General features: G+C 44.8%; 1 protein-coding gene across 1 annotated transcript in view; it reads right to left on the reverse strand.

Annotated features, from left to right (window-relative positions):
* Window positions 1–18,403, reverse strand: part of FBN2 (fibrillin 2) — a 1,178,594-nt gene that overhangs the window by 335,496 nt on the left and 824,695 nt on the right. Inside the window, exon 20 of the mRNA XM_069625622.1 lies at window positions 6,113–6,232. Coding sequence (XP_069481723.1) covers window positions 6,113–6,232 — 120 coding nt within the window. The remainder of the gene's footprint in view (window positions 1–6,112; window positions 6,233–18,403) is intronic.

The raw sequence follows: 18,403 nt of genomic DNA on the forward strand, positions 1-18,403 counted from the left end.
TTGAATGGTTGTACATGAGGATATGGGGGAGGGTGGGCTTGGAAAATGACCCTCTCTGGTGAAAATTGGTGTGGGATCTCTCCCTGTGCGGTGGGAAGTAGTAAAGGTAAATCTCGCCTATTGGCCGAGTCTGCAGATATGCCACCATTGCCTATTTACCCCAGAGTGGCATCGTGAGCTAAGGATCTGCTCCAACGCTTATATCTTCCTTCAAGGTCTGTATCGAGGAATAGCATTAATGAGCAGCGCCCCACAGTAGAGGGCCCTCGTACTACACTGTTGAATCCACAAGTGGCTGATACTTGGAGCACAAAGATGAGGGATACACCTGGCATCAAGTTGAAGGATAACTGTGCTAGTCGTGGGTACCAACAAATTAATATTAGAATCACTAGTGTGGAAAGGTTGAAGGTAAAGAAAGAAATAGATTGGGTTGCCATTATCTCATTTGTGGTGGAGCTGAGTGGAAAAATGTATTGTTATGTCGAAAATCTTGGAATACTCGTGGTAGTGTCCATCTTTTTACCAATCCTATTTGCCTGGCCAATCTATGAGAGGCCAATTGTGTCTGCTTACAAGAGACGTGGATGACCTCTATAGCTATCTTGGATGGCTATAAGATCTTTACTCAATCAGCAAAAGCAAGTATGGTCAGGAGGCTCTGAGGAGGTTTGCTGATTGCCATAGAAAACACCATGGGCCTGAGTGAGTCAACTATTGAGAATGTGCCCTTTGGTTTACTGGGGGTGGATCTCACTTATGGGGATGGTGTTCTGAAGATCTTGATCCTCAATATATATTGGCATAAAGGTATCTCATTGGTGGGTGCCTTTGTTGAGAAAGTATGCCAAGTCATTGACGAGTGATCAGGGAAGTTCCTAAATGGTAGAGTTTTAGTGGTGGTGGATCTAAACGCTGACTGTGGAACCCAGATAAACCTTTGGGATCTAGATTTGGACCAAACTGGTAATTCTGGGAAGCAGCAACTGTGGAGAACTTGGCATGTGGCACTCGGTGGCATCGTCTAGAACCCTTGGTGGGGAGTATGTTTCAGAATCATAAGGAGTGTGATCAGCACACTTGGCATAGGGGGAATAGTTCCTCCATACCGGATTACATCTACTTAGATCAATTTCTTATGAATCGTTGTGTGTCAATTAAGGTGTTGAAGAATGATTGGAGTGACCATACTATATTAACAGCAACCTTCGATCTGACAGTAAATACTAGAAAATTCCGACTCCAGCCCCAGGTTGCCACTACTCTGGCAGGTAATGCAATAAGATGGATAGATCTGTATGCTTAATCACAATTTGAGGGACTCCCTTAATCAATCTACCCTTGATTGGAAACACAACAATTTTAAAGCAATTGAGTTGCAGAGGTTTATTGGGCTCCTAGTCTCTGGTATCTCTCTTAGGATTGTTAATAAGAAGAATGGACGTGGTAGACATACACATAGTTAAAAGGGAGATTTGCCCTCTGCAAAAACTACCATGAGGAGGGATATGAGATTGATCCGTCGGATGAACATGGATGAGGGCACTAGACATGAGCATGTTAGGAAAATTAAGCAGTCTTATAAAAATGATTGCAAGTTAATAAAAAATATTCTATTGCAACAGGATGCTGGGCCTTTGCTGGGTGTCCTGATTAATGCTGAGGTCAGTGCTTTCTGGCAGCTTATTAATGGCCAGGATCCAAACTCAGAGCTGGAGTGGGTTGAGTTTTTTGAGGAAAGGTTTGGCACATCAATGACTAATCCCTCTGTGATAGCTGGCTCTTCGGATAGCGACATCTGGGACCCTCCTTTGGATATTAGTGTCATCTACTCCCCGATAGCCAAATGTAAAAGTCCCGAGTCCCGGGCCTAAATGACCTAACAAATAACACCTACAAGGCTGACCGAAACATCTGGGCAAACGTATTACTCCTGCAGTTTAAGGACATCATTCATACAGGGGTAACACCACTGACTTGGAGCACAGCCCATGTGATACCCATCTACAATGGCGGGAGTAGGGCTGACCCAACTAATTATCAGCCTATGTCCCTCATAGATGCCGATTGCAAGATCTTTTTGGCTTTCCTACTCTCTCACCTGGAAGAGTGGGCTAAAATGGCTCATACTCTTGATCGGTTTCAGACCAGTTTTAGGAAGGGCCACTCGACAAACATCAATGGGTTTGTACTCAAATGTATCCAGGAAGATGCTTGGAGAAGGCCAAGGGCTGTACATATATGGCCTCGATAGATCTATCGGCTGCATTTGACTGTGTAGATAGTGGTAAACTTCGGGCAATACTGGCTAATTGGGGTCTACCGGGGGACTGCTGAGGCTTATTAGGGCGGTATATAAGAACTGCAGGATTCAAGTCCGCCTGAGACAAAAGGGGGATGTATCTCAGAGAATTAGATCCTACCAGGGTGGTCAGACAGGGCTGTGTTCTTGCCCCCTGGCTGGTCAACCAATTCATGTTGGATGTTGTGTATGCCCTGGTTAAGGAAGGACTGATTGCACCGAAAGTTGGACAGGCAAAAATCCCATGGCTTGCGTATGCAGATGATTCATTGATCTTCGACCTAACCAGGATCGGTTTGCAAAGGCTTCTAAATAGATTTGCGGAGTATGCAAGAGAAAATTGGCTCATTATTAACCCTAACAACATTTACATTCTTGTCTTTAGAAAAACGAGGGTGAAGAATAATCATCATGCAGGGTAAATTGAAGTGGTGGCCCTGACATTTTCTGAGAGTGTCAGGTATCTGGGCTTCAACTTTGGAGCACATAAGGGCTCTACAATCGTTTTTGAAGTGCTGTTGTGTAAGGCCAAACTTCTTGAGTCCCAAATCATGAAAATTGACTGTAAATTTGGCTGATTTACCATTAAACCAGCCCTAATGTTTTTTTAAGGCAAAATTGTGCCAAAGCTAACAATGGTCTTGAATTACTGATGGATAAAGTGCATAAAACATTGGATAAAATTGAGAGCAGATTATGGAGGCGGATACTCGGCGTGCCTAATGTAGTACCTTTATCGGCACTAACATTTGAATTCGGTGTCTCTTCACTCTGGGCAAGGGTGCAATGGCGCTGATTGACTATTTGTGAAATTCATGGCCCCTATACCTGATTCCCTGTACCAACTGTTGGGTGAAAATGTATATTCTTCTGTAGAGCTTACTGCCCTCGGGGAAAGATGTGAACTTATTCTCCATGACATTGGTTCGAATCTAGAGACCATGGTCTCTAACCCCCTGAAGGTAAAACGGGCTTTGCTCGACCTTGATTGGGTCCAAACTACGGATGACTTTCATTTATTTATATCTCTAAGTCATCTTGTGCATGAGCATAAACGGTGAGGATCTCCATCTAATATTCTGCTCCAGTTTCCGAATAGGTATTATCGTGGGATTTTACTAAGGGTACGGTGGAATCTTCTACCTACCAAGGAAATTCAGCTTAGGGGGAACCTTATTAAGAAGGAGGAAGTTGGTTGTAGGTTTTGTTTGATCAAACCTGAGCCACTATGACATTTGGTCCTGGGGTGCAATTCACTAAAGTCCTTAAGGGCCAAATGTATGCCGGCTCTAGAGTTGAATCGCCCATTTGTTGATGCATATATGGCATGGAAACACTGCCTTTGTACCCAGAATGTACATGAGGGATTGGCATTATCAGGATTTATTAAAAGTCTTAATCTGTAGAGCCCTGGAAGCTGAGGGCCAACGGATTTCTTAGGTGATAGGTTTGGGATCTTGATATTGCAATCCTTCCTGTTTTGAACTTCTAAGGTAAAGGTTGGAACTGTTTTAAATTTCCACCAGAATCTTTTATTGCATTATGATAAGTTGTTCTATTTATTAATTATTTTAGGGGGTTTGTTACTGTATTAATGCATGTTTTTTTTTTTTATGATTCAATGCTTTTGTTTTTTATGATTCCATGGATGTTTTATGGATCTGTTTATTTTACATTTCTTTTGGTCTCTGATTTGTCTTCTAATTTGCTTTTGTCTAAATTTATATTACGATGGTTGTCTGATTTTATTGTGATTGTGTGGTAATTTCTCTACAAGAAATTTGTAAAGCTTTTATGAAACCAAATGCAAATAATCATTATTTTTTTTTAAATATGCATATCTGCAGTGGTCCAGTTCACAAAGCTCTTTAAACTCATCAACAGTGTTGATGCTCTGATTGCTCTCGAGTTCCAATGAGACAATAAAGCAGTTCACAGGCATCATGCACCGAAAAAGCGTTTGCTCATTTTTAAGCTTCACCAATTACTAAACATTTTGATCATTTAAAACAATTCTCTACTTTCATACTTGTGTAATTGTCTGTACATAGAACTAAGCACTGCTTAATTTCTACAGTGTATTTTCCACTTTCTTTGAAAATAATTATACCGATGTCCTTGCATTGCATGTCTGCTGTCCTAAATGTGTCTCTCTTTAGTTCTGCTTCAACCCCAGAGGTTGACGGCAGGTAGAGCAAGCCACAGATGCCCTGTAGGTGAAGATAAAAATATAGTGCCTCATCGTGAGTTGAGAGGGATGGTAAAAATGAATGATTTGCCAAACAACACCCTTTTTATCTCCTTCCCAAATGTTGGTAGGCTAATATTGGTATTCCAAGGGATCTTTACAATGAAGAGCAGCACATTTTTACCTCCACTCCAGAGAAGGGGAGCACACATTTATCTTCAATACTGACAGTACAGCTTCTACTTTGGCACATTGGCAGAGGGTGAAAAGGTGAGCATCTCTAATGCCTATCCTCTCACCATCGTATCTATTTAATGCATAAAAGGGTAATATCTGACCATTTTGTTCACTATAAATCTGCACAGCAGTGGCATGAACCGGGACCGTGCATTATTTATTTGCATCTTCAATTGGATGGAGGAAATGGCGAGAAACATGTTTTGAAAAATATACAAAGTGGTACTGCTGTAATACCACTGATAGTATACCAGCAATACCAGTACCAAATCCACCCAATGAGGACCATAGTGCTGTGGCATACCACATTAATTCCAGCAGAGAGATAACAACTACTGTTACATCTTTTTGTCTATTTGTGATCTTTCGTTTGGTGGATCAAATCCTTAGTGATATTCCCAGCCCATGTGTTAAGTAGTTAATTTACTGAACTAATGAATCCAATGGTTGAGGCCCTGTATATTTCACCAATGGCAGGGCATATGCCATTGTTTTGCTGATGTAAATTACTCTGTGGTAATTTACTTTGACAAAAATCCCTTCATTCGGGAAGTAAATATATTTGTTTTTGAAGGGCCAGGGGGTATTAGGAGGGTTGTGTTCGGGATGGTGGAAAGGGCATAGAAGGGGAGTCCCCATTTAAAAAAATGCAAAAATGTGAAGTGATTTACTTTGGAAAAATGTAATATAGAACCATGACAGAGATGTAGATACAGTGCTATATTTATGTAGCGTGATATGCAAGTCAGTCTGAATTCACGTTAATGTCAGGGACAAGAACAGATGATATCCTGTTTCTCTCGTTACCCCTGAGCACTATGACGCTTGCTCAACAACGGCGGTGTTTCCTGCCAAAACCTCCATTCATGACATGAGGACTAGCTAGGTTGCTCTGTATTGTGTAGAACCTCAAGTAGTGTCGGTCTACCATGTGCCTAGGCGTTGGATTGCTAGTTAGGTGAGTTTCTAAGCTTTCCCTTTTTGAAAGGATTCTGGTCCACAGGGACAGGCAGTGAGTGCAACATACCTAATAACAGTTTATCATAAAACTTTACAGTGTACTGGAAGACGCCAGTGATCAACGGCCAGATTGGTATTAATAACCAACTTTTTGCATTCCCACATAATGGTGATCCTTAGATTTTACTAAACACATGTTCAATTCTCTGGTAGCTTGGCAACACAGTTTGCAACGCCCAGCCCTCAATGTCAATGGCACAAGTATGAAAATTGGTAGTTGGATGCCCATTAAATTCAACTCCGGATGGAATCTCTCCTAAACCAATCCCCTTTCCAAAGTGCCAATCAAAGCTCTCATCCACGCCTGGTACTCGCACAGTAGAAGCGCAACGTTGTCCAATGCTTTGAAGTAAAAGAAGCCTCACCGATGCAGATGAGCCTGGTTGAGTCCAGTTTGCTGCCATGCGCGCATTCGCAGATGAAGGAGCCCAGGTTGTTCCTGCATGCGCCGTTCACACACGGGTTGCTCTCACACTCATTTATATCTGCAAAGCAGAAGGAAAGAAATTGGTTGTAGCCGCCATGTGGGTCTGGAAAATATTAACAATGCAAAAAAGAATTGGCCCTGAATTGCATGTAATAGGCCAGAATGTCTGGAAAATATGCCTTTGACTGTCTATGGCAGGTTCTGAGGGAGCGCTGAGTAGAGAGGGAAGAAGTTGATATATAATGAAGGATAACTTTCAGTTACATGTAGCTTTTAATGGCATGTGCACACTTTGAAGGCATAGATTGCTGGCATGCTTTCACTATTTTCAGGTTCAAATGTAATTGTCAGTAGAGAAAATAAATTCCTGTTTTCATAGTACGCACATGCAATCCCAGCCGCAGCATGCTGTGCGCAGACTTGAAGACATAAAGATATTACTGATTCTGCCATGTATGGCTCCGGAGGCTTTAGGTGAATTAAGAAGGGCCCCCCCGGGAATAAAGTACTTGAAAGCTGGCTAGCCTTCTGCACGCTTGGAGAGTACCTCAAAAACAAGGAGGAGTAAGTCAGTGTGTAATTGTGATTGTAATACCCAAATCTCCAGAAAGATCTTTCCTTTCAATGTCTGTCAGATGGCATCCAGCTGAACACTGATAGCCCCTGCTATCAAGATTACGCTTAAGGAAATTACCCTTGATGGACGCTTGTGTATTTGAAAAGGGTCCAGGCATCCCCTGGAGCATCACGTCTCATGAAGTGTCTTAAAGCAATGTAGGTGTCTGCAACCTTCAGCCCCCCCCAGAGGTTTTGTCCTACAACTCCCATACTCCCTCGCCACTGACTATGTTGCTAGGCCTGAAGAGTTTTCAAGTCCAAAACGTCCGGAGCACCAAAGGTTGTAGATGCTTATGCTAGACTTACGGGCCACACTAAAAAGCATTGATGCTGAGCATCAAGGGTAACCTGGGTGGATGCGGGGTAACATGTATCTGTAGATGCTTTGGATACGGTTTACTTCTGCTATGATGCAAATGTCTTCTGCCTCTCTGGGGAAAGGATACGGGCCCACTGGTTTTAGTGTATCACTGGTTGTTCCCTGCAGAGACATATAGACTCGAGGGCTGTGAGGGGTATGGGTCGCCCCGCTTTTTGTAAACAACAGGGCTTGTTCTATCGCATGCAGGCAACTGCCTTGTGTGCCACCCCCGAAATGGCACTAAGGGATCACCAGAATGGCTCCAGAATTAACAAAAGACACGTTGCCTGAGATGTCATACATCCTTTCACTAGCTGTGCTACAACACAGGCGTCTGCCTGGGGGCAAGGGCAAGGGATAAAGAAAGCCTTGCTCGCTATCTGGGGAGACTGCTTTACTCTGCCATTAATCAGACCTCGCTGCAGGGAAGAGTAAAATGGCTGCCAGGGGTACATCAGTAGGGAGGATAAAATAGAGGGAGACATGGAGAGAAAGAAGAAAGGATATGGCACGGAGTCAAGCTCACATAGAAATAGGCAGACTGTAAAACAGTATATTTATATATGAAACATTAATGCAAACATGCACACAAAATAGTATATCAGAACGATTGAAATAACAAAAAGTATCACCCCAGATCACAGTAAACAGTTTCAATATCACACAATAATGACATGGTGACGAATGGAAGCTTTCTAGGCAACATTAGTAAGAACAGCTGCATCCACTTCTGGATCCCTGCTGTGGCAATGTGTGGAGTAGACTTTTTTTCACACGTTGACACAACCAGAGAAAATGCAACGATGTATTGGATTCATAAATACTATTCATGAAAGCATTCAAATCCATGCGACTCTTGATGATCCCTGAACACATGCTTAGACACTCTAGTGGCATGTGAAGAAGGTGTTCTGACTGTCAAGGCTTATCACAAGCCCTGGAATAGACATACACTGCTCAGGGTGGATTCATATCACTCCACATGCCCGATAATGATTGTACCTTTCTAACAGGTGCTTCCACACAAAAGCAGAAATACTATGTGTCAATCTAAAGCAGTGTGGTTATTCAGTAAAGACCTTGACTAAAGAGCCTACCAAAGTACAACACAAACTGGTTACTTGACTTTTCCTTGATGAGTCCCCCCACTCGGAGAGACCTCTTCAGTGGTGCAGCTGTTGTTGGTATGCCCCTGATATACCATACGCCTCTCATGGGCAGGGGCAGGGTATGGCATGCATTCTGTTTTGTCCTGAGGGAGTATTCCCCTATGGATGCATTGGTTGGTGGCTGATTACCTATCTGTAGTTGGAGTGCAGACTATACTGCAGGGGTGACCAGTTTTCCCACGTGTGTGTGTGTGAATGTGAAACAAATGGCGACATCCCGGGGCTTTCCTCACTAGATATGGTTGTTCTCTGGAAATACCCAATATGTCGGGCCCTGCTTGGACACATTGGATGGCACAGTTAGAGACCTATATGGGCATTCCCCGGCAGAGAAATCTTGCTATGCCCACCTGTGTTTTGACCTCCATGTTTCATGTTTTTGTCTTGTGAGCGCTTAGAGGCCCATGGGTCTAAAGTGCTATACAAAAAATAAATAGATATATATGTCAGTGCATAATCTGCCTGGATAGGACTTGTGTGATAGGGTGTCTGGTGCTTTGACTGGGAATACACATACCAACCAAAGGTCTTGGAACAGACCTGCAGAGGGGAAACTTGCAATGATTGGGTGGCTGTTAAAATGTTTGAATGGCTACATCCCTGTGGTTGAAACCGAGTTTGCCCTCGGCCTCTATAAAGAGAGAATGCCTTTCTTATTACTTTTCTCTTGCTGAGGTGAGTCCCTGAGGTACAAAGACTACACTTCAGCTGATGAAGTACTATCAGAATCTCTGCCAGATTTTCAGCACACGAGGATCATTCCTGACAACGACTCTCGGCAGAAACTTGTGGATATTGGAACCTCTGAACCAGACAAGGACCCTGTGTCAATGCCATGTTCCCTTGATTTCATGGGACCAACAACCCCATCTGCTCTATTGACTGCTGCATCTGTGAAAGCCTGCAGTGTGTGACCCAAAGCAGAAATCAAGACACATTGAGGGAATTGTGACAAGAGCGCATCAGCAGGTTTGGAACTATCATGCAGTACATTATAAACGCGATTAGTATTGTTGGGCAAAGAATGTCAGTTCCTGGAAAATGCAGAGCGGCTTCCCTGCTGTTTTTGCTGCATCACTGTTGAACCACCCTGTCATGGACAACGTTCCCACCTGGTACAGTCCCAACACTCCAAAGAAGCAGGAGACCCCTTCCTTTTCTTCCTTTCTGCCTACTTTAGACCTTTTTTGTGTCCATCCAGTTTCTGTCAGCATCTTGGGACTCTCATGATCACTGAAGCCCCCACCTGAGTCCTAAAACACTCAAGCACTTGATTTGTGTTAGCCAGAACCCTCCACAGGACGGAAACTAACAAAACGGGTGAGTAGGATAGCGCAGGGGCAAGGCGTGTGTCTTGTAAGGAAGCCAACACAGAGTAATACAATGCTGGTCTAGTGCTTAGAGACTAGTCTCAGGTATTAAGCGCGTTAATTAACATTAATTAAAACAAGGGTGAAACTGGCTAATTTTTCAAATAAAGATGTTCATATCTTTAACAGTGGAGCAACTGTCTCAGGAACAGTATATCGTTTCACCAATCACGTGTAGGCTTTAGGCCTCATTTAAAATAAGAGTCATAGTTGATGTGGAAAGAATTCTTGGTACTTGCCTATAGCCAACCAACTGGGGACCTGTTGGACCAATGTTCTATTGTTTATTGATTTATTATTAATAAAAATCACAGGGAAAGCAATGCATTTCTGGCACAAAAACACTTACAGAATTTACCACTGATAACAGAGAAGACATGGGTCATTTACAGTGGGTGAGAGGATGTGACCTGAAGATAAGATGTTGCAGGGGACAGTGAAAACATAAACCAGTGACGAGGACTGGACAGAACGACAAAGGAATGGGATGGAGGTGAAAGTGCTGAATTAAGGATGGAGCGGTGCCAGAAAAGTGCTGTAAAGTTGTCCTTGAAGGGTAGGGAGAGAGGAAAACAGGGTGATGCAGTAGTGTAGAGTGCTAGCAAACAGAATCTTCAGAAAGAAGGAGAGCTTTGAGGTGTGATTTAAATAGTGGTAGAGTTGGTGTAGTACAGAGGGAGAGGAAGAGCATTTCAGAGTTGGGAGAGAGAGAGAGAAAATGAAAAGGAGAATAGGGGGCTCAAGTGGCGGCATGGGCGTGAGCTGAGTGTGATCTTAACGAGCGAGGTGGAGAGTAGGGAGTGAGATGAGCAGATATGTAGGGTGTGGCGAGTCCATAGATAGTTTTGAAGATGATGAGAAGAAGTTCATACTAAGTTCTTTGTTTCATAGACAGCCAGCCAATCTATCCAGAGGCGAAAAAGCATAGTTGAGAAGGCAATAGAGGAGACTGGCACAGAACTCATATCTAGAAAGGACTAAGGAGGAGATCAGCTGTTTAGCAGTATTGAAAGGAAGATGACAGATATTTCTCATATTGAGGAGGTTGAGTCTGGCAGCAGTGGCAGATTTGGAGATGAAGAGCGAGATGTTGTGTGATGGGTTGAAGATGATACCAAGTTTATGATCGGAAGCAGAGTAAGGAAGATAGTCAGGAGAGAAGAGAAGAGGAGAAGTAGCGGAACAGGTAGCCTGTTTGGCTGTGAAGAAGAGAACTTCAGACTTAGTGGAGATGAGCATAAGTGAGTCAGATGCCTTCCAATACTTGATGGTGGAGAAACAGTTGGACATTTTTAATAACAGTTCATCGGATAAGGAGTGAAAGGAGAAGAAAATCTGAGTTTCACCAGCAAAGAATTGAGAGGAGATCCAAGCACCAATAGCGGAAGCATAGAACTAGGACAGGCCCTTGGGGAAATCCAACAGTGAGGGGGTGAGTGGGGAGGTAAGGCTGTTCCAGGTCACCTGAAAGTGTCTGGGGGCAAGGTATGAAGCAAACCAAGCAAGGGCCTTATCTCTGATTCCAAGGAGAAATATTGTAGAGGAACGGTCAGAATGGTCAACAATATTGAAGGCAGCATAGTGTGTTGAGAAGAATAAGAATAGATTAAAGGTTTTCATGCCGAGAGAAAGAGATGAAATTGCTGATATTGAGGAGAGCTTTCTTGGTAGAATGCAAAGGTTAGAAGCCAGAAGAATGTACCTGCCGGACCAGGTGGCCGGTAGAGAGAGATAATATGTATGCCATAGTGGGCAGTGATTGTGGAGATAGTGTATTTGAATGAGGAAGAATTAGCAGGCGATAGGGGAGTAGGAGAGATAGGAAGTTTGGAGGATAAAAACAGTCCTACACCATCACCCCTGCCAGTGGGGCGGGGAGAGTGAGTGAAGGTGTAGGTAGGGTCATGAAAGGCAGCAAGGGTTGCAGAGTCAGAGGGAGAGATCCAGGTTTCAGTAAGTGTAATGGGGTCAAGAGAAGGAGAACAACAAAGGAAGAAGTTGGAGGTAAAGCTGGATTTATTGCAGACAAACTGTGCATTCCAAAGAGCAATAGAAAGATAGATGTAGAAGTATAGCGATGCTGCGTCTAAGAAATATAGAGGCACTGGGGGTTGATGTGAGAAGAGGATGTGTAAAGTTAGGGTTGAAGTAGGTTTTGTGAATAGAAAGAGTCCCTGGTGTTGCTGGGATGGGGTGATTTCTTCCTGATTGGTGTTCCCAGGGGATCCTCTTGTGGCCTTCAGCTGGAGATAAGGCTGATCGAAGATGGCCACAGGAAGTGATGTCACCAATCCAAGATGCCCGGTGGAAGTGATGTAACCAATTCAAGATGGCCACTGGAAATAAAGTTCCAGACAAAAATTGAAGTCAAAAACAAGAAGGTACTGCCCACTCCTGTCACCTGATCACCCGGTCAATGAGTGGTTGTTCTTTCTGATATTGTCCTTGGTGCTGCTGGGATGAGGCAATTTCTTCCTGATTTGTGTTCCCAGGTGAGCCTCTTGTGTCCTTCAGCTGGAGATAGGGCTGACCCAAGATGGCTGCAGGAAGTTATGTCACCTATCCAAGATGAGAAAACTGAAATGGGCAGGATAACTCTAGCCTCTGAGAGATAAACCCTACAGGGATGTGATCTTTTGCACTTTTCCTTCCGATCCACCCTGTCAATAGATCATTTGTTAATTCTATTGATTGTGAACATAATAATAATGTCTGTTTTATGGGGAATAGTCATGAATTCCTCTTCCCCATAGGTTTTCAGCATGATTCTTTTGTTTTTTAGCTTTTGGATGTATGTCACGTTATGATGAGTTGGGTTTGAATGAGCGCACTATGAATGGCAAGTATGTGTGATAATGTTTTAGCCAATTTTAGCTATTGTATTGTATTAAAATGATTAGTGTTTAATTATTAGTGATTGACTCACCATTGTTTAAATTGTTGGTATCACTTTCAATAAACTTTGATACACATTTTTTCAAATATATTTTGCTCTGGACAATCTTTTTCCAGTTTTCTACCTATCCAAGATGGCCACAGGAAGTGATGTCATCAATTCAGTATGGCCGCTGTAAATGATGTCATTAATCCAAGATGGCTGCTGAAAGTGACGTGTCACCTGATCCCTTAGTCAATCAGTGGTTGTTCCTTCTGATATTGTCCATGGTGTGGCTAGGATGAGGTTATTTCTTCCTGATTGATATCACATGACACACCAGAGACAACTCTATTGCTGTCAGGATCCATCCTTGGAAGCTATGGCAGAAGTGGAAGTTTTCGCCGCGGAGAACCTTCACTTAGCAGTCCAGTCCTCATCCAACATGGCTGCCTTTGTTATTTAAGCAAGCCCCGCCCACCTCCCGGCGCGTTGTATCTGTGTTGTTACTCCTTGTGATACCAGCGCTCAGCTAAATACTCAGTTTAGCTCCTTCATTGCCCCCCGTAGTGCTTACTCCTACCCGCTTGCCTTACCTCTGTTTTACTCCGCCTTTCCATACTCCCTTGTCCTTTCACGGCTCTTGTCCGTCACTCCTTTTCAGACTTTTCCTTTGCTTTCGGCTTCTTGCCACTCGTACTAGCGGTCCGCCGCCATCCTCGCGTATCTTCGTGTTCCTCTCTGTGCCTTTCGTGGATCCAACCGTTTCTGGTAAGTAGGGACTTTAACTGCTTCTTCCTCTTTTTCTACCTTTCCCTCTTTGCTCGGTCAGTGTTCCCTGTTCCGGGCTCTTTCCCTCTTCTCTTTCCTCCCTAATTGCTTCTTGTTGCTGCTACCTTGTATTCGGCCAAGTCTCCACGGATCGGATCCTGCCTTCTTTTCCTCAAGCCATCTTCATTTTTGTGGACAGAACTAACTCGCTTGATCCACTTGTTTCTTGGCTTCACTCCGGATCACTCGCTACCACATCCACCATTGGAGAGTCTCCCATTCAATACCATCTCTGGAAGACTACACAGGGTTTTTTACCGCCCATCGGTTTTTTCCCTGTCGCGGGGCTTTCGCTCCTCGGGGCCCCCCAAGACAGGTCCCACCTCCTGTCGAGGTGGCCTCCGAGGGAGCCAGACCCTACTTGCATGACAGGCGGTCCAGAGACAAGTCTACAAAGGAAGATACCAGAACCCCCCGAAGATCATCCAAACACTCCAAGGACAAGCCAGAGGAAGCCACAGGTGAGGAGAAGCGTGGTGAGGGTGAACAGTCTGACAGAATACAACGCCAAGACAGAATCATGGCTTCCCTTGAACAGTATCAGGAGTTGGTGGCAGCATTGCAGGGACTAACCCTAGAAGTCCAATCCCTGAAAACCGAAAATGCCGCCCTACGCCAACAAGTAGGCCTACATAGGGAGGACCAAGGAGACCTACCACCCATGCCTTTATCCTTCGGAAAATATGATGGCTATCCAGGCGGTCTAAAGGAGTTCTTAGACGCCTGCCACGTATATTTTGCCTTTCGTCCCCACGCCTTTGAAACAGCCAGAGCGAAAGTGGGGTTCCTCATAGCTAATCTCACCGTAAATGCCTTGGCCTGGGCCACCCCGTTGGTAACAATAAATGATCCCACACTGGCTAATTATGACTCATTTGTGGACCTTTTCAAAGCCAGATTCGATCGTCCAGAGGTTTTGTACACCTCTTTTGAAGCAATACTAGATATAGAACAAGGAAACACGGATGTACAGACCTACATATCTCGCTTCCTGAGACTGGTGGCGAAAACAGATTGGCCAGAATCTGCCAAACAGACGATCTTTCGGAGGGGACTTAAGGATGAGTTGAAGGATGAGTTAGCCCGAGTAGCTCGACCTCCGTCCTTTCAAGATCTCATGTCACTCACTCTCCAATTAGAGTATCGTCTCAACGAACGCCGCCTGGAAAGGAGAAGACCTCGTCTTAGCCAGCCTTCATCCAGCCCAGCTCCTCACCCTTCGAGGGAACCGTCCACCCGAGAGGAACCTATGCAGATAGGGGCAACCCGAGGTCCTCTCACGCCTGCAGAACGCAAAAGACGCAGGGATTCAGGCCTCTGTATGTATTGCGGCTCTTCAAAGCACCTCCTCAGAGATTGCCCGGAAGTTCCTCCAAGAAGGAAGGAAAACTTCCACCCTCGGTCCTTTGCAAGGGAGGTCTCGGGGGGACAAGATACAGTCCTTGCAACCTTACCAGACCAACAGAATTAAGTGAGGATAACAGCTGATGGTATTTCGAGTCAAACTGTGGACAACCAAAACTGCATGTGTGGAGACCTTAGCCATGCTGGACTGCGGTGCCGCAGGGAACTTTATGGACGAAGGATGGGCTCGAGAACAACAGATCCCCTTTAAGCAGAAGGATAGGCCCATTCCAGTAGAAGGAGTGGATGGTACCCCCCTGTCCTCAGGCCCAATCCGAGACGATACCCTTACGTCTGGATTTGGGAGAGCATCAGGAACTGCTGGTATTCGATCTCATTAGAGGAGCCCATTTTCCCTTGGTGATAGGAATACCCTGGCTAAGAAGACATAATCCGCAAATAAACTGGACTACCAACTGTGTGCGTTTTGATTCTTCCTACTGTGAACAGCATTGTCAATCTGCCCTTCGAGTCAAAGGAAAGGACAAGGACAAGGGATCCCCTCAACTCAAGGTGGTCTCATCGGTTCCCCGTCAGTACCAAGAATATGCTGAGGTCTTCGAAGACACTACACCCAAACTCTTACCACCTCATCGTCCAGAGGATTGTGCCATAGAACTTACCCCGGAGTCTGTTGTCCCATTTGGCAGGGTGTTTCCCCTATCTCTTTCCGAAAAACAGGCCTTAAGAAAATATCTGGATGACAACCTGCAGAATGGTCTAGTACAGGAATCAAGGTCTTCAGGGGGGGTTTCACTGTTTTTCATTCCTAAAAAGGACACCACCGAACTACGTCCCTGCATAGACTACAGAGGGTTAAATCGGATCCCAATCCGCGATCGCTACCCTATGCCACTCATAAGGGACATCCTAGAAGCTGTGAGAGGGGCCTCTTACTTCACCAAATTGGACCTCAGAGGAGCCTACCATATCCTCAGAGTGAGGAGAGGTGACGAGTGGAAGACCGCATTTCGGACCCCATTCGGATTGTATGAATACAGGGTTATGCCCTTCGGCCTGGTAAATGCCCCTGCGGTCTTTCAGAGGTTTATCGACAAGATTTTCTCCGACATGTTGTTTGTCTCGGTGGTCGCTTATCTAGACGACATATTGATCTATTCTCAAGAACTACTGGACCATCGTGAACAAGTCAAAAGAGTGTTACATCGACTCCGAGCAAATCACCTCCTGGTCAAACCAGAAAAGTGCCAGTTTGAAGTAACCTCTGTCTCTTATCTAGGTTATGTCCTCTCGAAGGAAGGGATCAAGATGGAACCCGGAAAGATAAAGGCGATCCTGGACTGGAAGGAGCCAAGAAGTGCCAAAGAGATCCAGTCTTTCCTAGGTTTGGCAAATTTCTATCGCCAATTTATCCCCAACTTTTCTAACTTGATGTTACCCATTACAGGTCTCCTTAAAAAAGGGGTACAGTACGCCTTTGGTCCTGAACAGAAAAGAGCCTTCTTACAGCTCAAGGAGCTGTTTACCTCCGCTCCCATACTAGTGCAACCAGATCAAACACAACCATTTATAATGGAAACTGATGCCTCGGGGGGAGCAGTGGGAGCCATTCTGTTGCAAGAGGCAGAAGACGGTCTCACGCATCCAATAGCATATTATTCCAAGACTCTGACCAAAAGCGAACGAAATTACTCGGTTTTAGAACGAGAACTACTGGCCATCAAACTGGCATGCAAAGAGTGGAGACACTTGTTACAAAGAGCAGCACACCCATTTCAAGTACGAACTGATCATCGTAACCTCAGCGTGTTACAGCAGATGGAGTGTACCAACGCCCGACATGCTAGATGGGCATATTTCTTCTCTCAATATGACTTTAACATCACCTATTTACCAGGATCAGAGAACAAGATGGCAGATGCCCTCTCCAGATGTCCAGGAGAAGAAACTGACCTTAATCAAGATCACGATCTCTTATTTCCCAACCTTAAGATCACGGCAGGTGTCTCTCTCTTTTTGCAAGAACTTACCTCCCAATACGGTTCGTTATCAACCATACCAACCACTGTCAATCTGGCCGATGATGGTTTGTACTACCACGGTACTGGGTTGTTTCTCCCGTCTAAATGACTTCAGGAACAGATCCTCTCCTGGTGTCATGATACCCCCCTCGCTGGACACCCCGGTATCAAGAAGACCCAGGATCTCATAAGTCGAAGGTTTTGGTGGCCAGAACTCCACAAGGATGTAGAGAGATACGTTTCGACCTGCCCGATTTGTGCTACCAATAAATACCAAACAGGCAAACCTTAGGGCAAACTGCAACAACCTACCCTACCCACCCAGCCTTGGGAACACGTGTCTACGGATTTTATTGTCGATCTACCAAAATCAGAAGGAATGACCGCAATCATGGTAACTATTGATTCATACAGTAAGCTGGCCCACTTCTCAGCATTGAAAGGTCTTCCGTCAGCTCCAAAGACTGCTTCAGTCTTCCTCCGGCATATAGTACGCTTGCATGGCCTGCCTCGAACCATAGTTTCGGATAGAGGTACCCAATTTACCTCTAGATTCTGGACATCGTTGTGTCAACAGTTGGGGATTCACAGAGGACTGTCGTCAGCCTTTCACCCACAGAGCAACGGTCAGACAGAGAGACTTAATGCCGGACTTGAGCAGTACTTAAGATGTTTTTGCAGCAACAGACAGGAGAACTGGTCTTCCTACCTCGCGCAGGCCGAGTTCGCTTATAACAACAACTACCACACCTCGACTAGAATGAGTCCTTTCTATTGCACTTATGGTTACCATCCTCAGCAGATGCCTTGGTCCGGAATGCAACCCACCAAATCTCCTGCCATAGACGACCGGTTATCAGAACTAAAGAAGGTACATAAGTTGGCAAAAGAAGCATTAGAGGACAGCCAACTAGCACAAAAGAAGTGGGCCGACAGAAGCAGAAGACCCAACCCAGATTGGAAGTCCGGACAAAGGGTCTGGTTATCCACAAGATATCTATCCAAGTGGAAACACACCGGCAAATTTGCTCCACGATATCTGGGTCCTTATTGTATAGTGAAACAAATAAACCCAGTGGCATACGAAATCCGCCTGCCTAAGAACCTCCAGAGAGTACACCCTGTTTTCCACACCTCACTGCTTAAAGAATATAAGGTGGATCCTTTCTCACGAAAGTTTCGGACGACCAAGACTCCGTCCACAGTTGAACCACAAGAATATGAAGTGGAATACCTAGTGGATTCTCGGTATTATCAAGGCAGTCTCCAATATCTTGTCCATTGGAAGGGTTTCTCCACTGAAGAAAGAACCTGGGAACCCAGACACCACCTGCATGCTCCAAGATTACTGAGAGAGTTTCACCAAAGAAACCCGGGAAAACCAGGGGGCTTTCGGAGGGAGAAGGGTTATACTGTCAGGATCCATCCTTGGAAGCTATGGCAGAAGTGGAAGTTTTCGCCGCGGAGAACCTTCACTTAGCAGTCCAGTCCTCATCCAACATTGCTGCCTTTGTTATTTAAGCAAGCCCCGCCCACCTCCCGGCGCGTTGTATCTGTGTTGTTACTCCTTGTGATACCAGAGCTCAGCTAAATACTCAGTTTAGCTCCTTCATTGCCCC

The sequence above is a fragment of the Ambystoma mexicanum genome, chromosome 6p (assembly GCF_040938575.1).
Source record: "Ambystoma mexicanum isolate Mex_15411 chromosome 6p, UKY_AmexF1_1, whole genome shotgun sequence".
In the NCBI taxonomy this organism is placed as follows: domain Eukaryota; kingdom Metazoa; phylum Chordata; class Amphibia; order Caudata; family Ambystomatidae; genus Ambystoma; species Ambystoma mexicanum.